The sequence below is a fragment of the Danio rerio genome, chromosome 23 (genome assembly GCF_052040795.2).
Source record: "Danio rerio strain M-AB ecotype USA chromosome 23, GRCz13ab, whole genome shotgun sequence".
In the NCBI taxonomy this organism is placed as follows: Eukaryota; Metazoa; Chordata; class Actinopteri; order Cypriniformes; family Danionidae; genus Danio; species Danio rerio.
The window spans coordinates 47907501-47912500 of NC_141043.1; the positions used below are offsets into that span (position 1 = coordinate 47907501).

Here is a 5000-nt window from a genome sequence, read left to right on the forward strand (position 1 = left end):
ATCAGACAGAATGAAGGATTGTGGGAAGTATTGGCGGATTGTGGAAATGTAAAAGTGCAGAATGTTTTGTGTGAGGGTTGGTGAAGAGGACACAAAACCTCATTACAGCTATGGCGAGACGATGTGTGTGTGCGTGCACCTCTCAAACTCTTTGGTCTTGGTACACTCCTGCACCCCCTTGCTGATGACGATCAGGAAGTCTTGCGTGAGGACGAAGGGAACGCGCTCGCGCTTGTAGCCAAATTTCTTCTTTTTATGATCCAGGAAGTGACCGAAGTCGATATGAAACAGCTGCAGACAAAAACACACACTGATGGGCGGAGTAATTATACAAATAAACACACTTCAAACCAAGGCAAGATTAAAGAAAAAGATTAAAGGCAAAACTCAATTAATGTTGACCTATTATTTATAACAACAAAAAGTATTAATTAAAGTATTAATTGGATTCTGACTCGCCCTGAATGCGTTTGCGCCCTGCACTTTGCACTTTGCATATAGATCTTCAAAATAGAGGCCATGGATTTCGATTTACTCAGATCACATTCTGAATCGTTTATATGTGGAAATGTATTCGATATTGACAATATAAGTTCAAATAAAATCTAAACACTAGAATGAGTTAAACGTGTCTACCTGTCCGTTCTCCTTCACCATGATGTTGCTGTTGTGTCTGTCTCCGATGCCCAGGATGAACGTGGCCACGCAGTATCCAGCACACGAGCGCGTGAATAAATCAATGGCTCTGTCGTACCTGAGAAAACACACAGATCTTCTGAATAGTGCTGTCACGATACTGGAATCCATAACTTTCAGGGTGAGCATGCAAACTCCACACAGAAATGCCAAATGAGCTGAGGTTCGAACCAGCGACCTTCTTGCTGTGAGGCGACAGCACTACCTACTGCGCCACTGCCTCGCCAGTAAAATAGTTAGTCGTCGGTATTTTCAAGTCCATCGTCTGTATTCACATTCACCCACTGGCAGCCAAAATCCACGCCTTACACTATGAAGCATGTGTACACTGTGACTACTTCTATATTGTTGATTAGCTGCTGGGCATTTCACTCTGTCTTGCGATGAACGAAGTCAGTGTCGACCAATCCCAACAGACTGTCATTGGTCCAATCAGCACAGATTATCTTCGCGCTAAGGAGCGGTTTAGGAACAAATGAATACCTGAACGATTCATTTGGGAGTCGCTGGGATAATTAGGTAAAAATAAATACAGATTACAAGATAATGAAAGTGTTTTTGACCTTGCATGCATATTAGACTGTTGTTGGAGACCCTTACAACCAAAACATGACCCTATTTTGTGTATAATATGGGCTCTTTAATATTTAATCATCTTAAATTGGTTTTAAATAGTTTAAATAATCATGTTCCAGTCCTGTATTTAGATCTAATCAGTCAGCATCAGACCTCTCACAGAGTCACATGGGCAACTGCTAATAATGACTGTCTAGTGCAGGGGTCTCAAACTCAATTTACCTGGGGGCCGCAGGAGGCAAAGTCTGGGTGAGGCTGGGCCGCATTAGGGATTTCACAAAAAAAGTCCTCAAATGTCATTATTAACAGTTTTAATTATTTCTTCTGAACATGAAGTGTCCTGAACATTAATAGAACATTGAGTGAAGATTATGAACAGTTCTTCTGAACATGGCATCTTTTGCCTACTCCTTGCGGCCAGAGACTTGACAGCGCTTCTTCTCACAAATCTGAACCACATTTGGCTTTAGAGCGGAAGCAGTTGAGACCCTTAGTATGGCTTGAAGATGATCATCAAGTCTAGACTTACTGAAGTCCTAGGGAAAAAAGTGGGGGAACTCACTCAAAACTTCCATTCCCTCACCTAAAAAAAGGCGTATATATGTATAAATAAAACACCCCCACCCCACTCCAGTCACATCAGTCTGTACCAGTCTGTATCTACCTATAATATTTATAAGATGCAGGGCAGGCACGTGCACACATAGGGCTCAACCTGTGCAGAGCACATGCCCTTTTTAGTCTTGCATAGAAAGTGCCCTTCCAAAATGATCAAAAGTGCCCCCACGACGCGACACACGCTCCGTCCCGCCCTTCAGTAGGCGCGCGACAACACAGCTGATCAGAATGCGCGCGACAACACGGCGGGCGGGGAATGCCAGTGACCGCTGTGTACGGATAGAATCAGCGGAGCGGGGAGCGCTCTCTCTCCCCGCTCCGCTGATTCTGTCAGTGTACAGAGGTCGGCGCGGGCCACAAAATATTGCACTGAGGGCCGCAAATGGCCCGCAGGCCGCGAGTTTGAGACCCCTGGTCTAGTGCCAAAGTGTAAAACCCAATTAGGTCAATCTGTCTTCTCTGTAAAGGGAGCCAAACTGTGGAATGATTTACCGGTTAGCTTAAAATCAGAAAGTAATCTAAATATTTTTAGTGGTGTTCTTAAAAAGTGGTTAAAACAAAACAGCAGTGTGTGCACTAAAAATCTACTGTTAGTTGGTTGGATCATGTCGCCTTTGCTTTTGCCGTCAGTATTATGTAAAGCATTGTAAAGTTGTGTATATGTTTTTTTATATTTCCATTTAGTCTATCTTTTTGGTTTATGAGGACATGCCTGATGTCCTTGTAATTCAAAATGTTTAAAATCATCCTTAACAGTGTCTTTTGCCATTGAGGGACATTGGGTTTGGGCTAGATGTGAGGCAGTCGGGCCATATAATAAGCGTTTTTTTGCACAGTATTAAATCCATTACACCTATGGAGAGAGAGAGTGCCTGTAAACCACCAATACCAACATGTGTGTGTGTGTGTGTGTGTATGTGTGTGTGTGTGTGTGTGTGTGTGTGTGTGTGTGTGTGTTTCTTACGCCTCTCCTTTGTTCCTGTCCCTGATCCAGTGGTGCAGTGTGTTGCTGTTGAACTGCAGCGCCCCCTTCAGGCCTCCTTTACACTGAATCTGCATGATGGTGTGAGAGTTCTTCACCACCTCAATGAGGCCCACACAGTCCCCGATGGACAGACAACCGTACGGAAGCATTCTGCGCACACACACACACACACACACGGGTGTTAGCAGCTGTCTGCATGTGCTATGTGTCAAGGTTTTTAAGTCACAGGTTGTGGTTGGTGGATGTGTGTGAGCGGAGAGCTGTGATTGGTGGATGTGTGTGAGTGGAGGGCTGTGATTGGTGGATGTGTGTGAGTGGAGGGCTGTGATTGGTGGATGTGTGTGAGTGGAGGGCTGTGATTAGTGGATGTGTGTGAGTGGAGGGCTGTGATTGGTGGATGTGTGTGAGTGGAGGGCTGTGATTGGTGGATGTGTGTGAGTGGAGGGCTGTGATTGGTGGATGTGTGTAAGTGGAGGGCTGTGATTGGTGTATGTGTGTAAGTGGAAAGCTGTGATTGGTGACTGTGTGCAAGTGTAGAGCTGTGATTGGTGGATATGTGTGAGTGCAGAGCTGTGATTGGTGGATGAGTTTTAGTGCAGGGCTGTGATTTGTGGATGAGTTTCAGTGCAGGGTTTTGATTGGTGGCTGTGTGTAATTGGAGAGCTGTTATTGGTGGATGTGTGTGAGTGGATAGCTGTGATTTGTGGATGAGTTTCAGTGCAGGGCTGTGATTGGTGGATGTGTGTAAGTAGAGAGCTGTGATTGGTCGACTCACCGCAGGTCCAGTCCCTGATTCTGCCAGATGTTCTCCATGATTTTAATGATCTGCAGTGTCAGCATGTCTTGCCGTAAATCTGCATCACACACAGAGGTATATGATCACACACACACACACACACACAGATCCTGGCGTCAGTGATCTACAGCTCAAACACACACACACATCGCTCACCGTCTCCGTTTTTAAAGATGATCTCGTTATTGGTGAAGAGCAGCTCGCTCATGATATCTGGATTCTCCCAGTTTAACCACAGCGGCCGCTTGGCTGAAGACATGATGCGGCACTCCTCCAGCCTGACACAACAAACATGCAGGAGATTTTAAGCTGTCCAATTGTCACGTCAAATCTGGACACGCACAAGTTTCCTAACTAAATTTATTTTCTTTATACAGCTTCATAATTCTGCAATAATAATATACAGTGTACAGTCTTTTATTTAATAGTTAAACACTCTTATTTTTTTATCATGTCCAGCATGTGTGTGTGTACCTGAGGTTTCCCAGCTGGTGTACAGGATTCAGAGGAGACACAAACCCCTGCAGCGCCTCCATGTAATCCGGACGGGACATGTGCTCCACCAGGAACTTCATCTGAGTCTGCAACAGCCAATCAGAACGCAAGATGAGCTTTGTCATCCAATCAAATGCAGTGAGAACATCAGGTTAGTGGCATCACTGGAGAATCAGAGCAGAGTTGGCTTATAAAAGTTTAATTAATGTCAATAATGCTTTGAAGCTGCCACTATGCTGACGCACAGGCATTTGTAGCTCCGCCCTCTTCTGAAAAGAGCACAATCTCATTTGAATTTAAAGCGACAGTCACCAAAACACCACAATTAGGATCAAGGTCTAAAAGGGTCAGTTTCAGAGCCTTAGAGAACATTATCTGTGTGATATCTTGAGCAGGGGCGCCTCCAAGGGGTGGCCAGGGGTGGCCACGGCCACCCCTCGGTAAACTCTGGCCACCCCTGTGGCCACCCCAATATAATTTTGCGGTTGACATTATTGATTTAAATGAACTTATAAATTCCCAATATTTAGATAAATAAATAAATACATAAATAAATAAATAAAATGCAGTCACTAAATTATTGTTGGTGTTACTGACGTAGCTCTCCCCCTCTGGTTCAATGCTGGTGAAAGCAAACTGACGCATGCGCGCGGAAAACCATTCCCGCGCGCCTCACGCACTCCTGTGTGAATCCCGGTTGGTTGTTTGCATGCACGCCGACATAATAGGCACCGCTCATGCGCCGTGAAACCGGAGTAACAGCCTTTTGTGCAGAAGTGTCGGCACGCAGCGAGTTTTGAAAGTCGTTTAAAGTTTATATAATATGATGATGAT

General features: G+C 44.8%; 2 protein-coding genes across 3 annotated transcripts in view; both read right to left on the reverse strand.

Annotated features, from left to right (window-relative positions):
- tfr2 (transferrin receptor 2) overlaps nucleotides 1-5000 on the reverse strand; it is a 1009002-nt gene that overhangs the window by 52748 nt on the left and 951254 nt on the right. The window lies entirely within an intron of this gene.
- Nucleotides 1-5000, reverse strand: part of zgc:158659 — a 42959-nt gene that overhangs the window by 1891 nt on the left and 36068 nt on the right. For both annotated transcript variants that reach the window (NM_001430840.3, XM_087306216.1), the window contains exons 16-21: nucleotides 4146-4252; nucleotides 3828-3949; nucleotides 3651-3729; nucleotides 2855-3025; nucleotides 637-754; nucleotides 140-291 (exon numbers count right to left, since the gene is read on the reverse strand). In NM_001430840.3, coding sequence (NP_001417769.1) covers nucleotides 140-291; nucleotides 637-754; nucleotides 2855-3025; nucleotides 3651-3729; nucleotides 3828-3949; nucleotides 4146-4252 — 749 coding nt within the window. The remainder of the gene's footprint in view (nucleotides 1-139; nucleotides 292-636; nucleotides 755-2854; nucleotides 3026-3650; nucleotides 3730-3827; nucleotides 3950-4145; nucleotides 4253-5000) is intronic.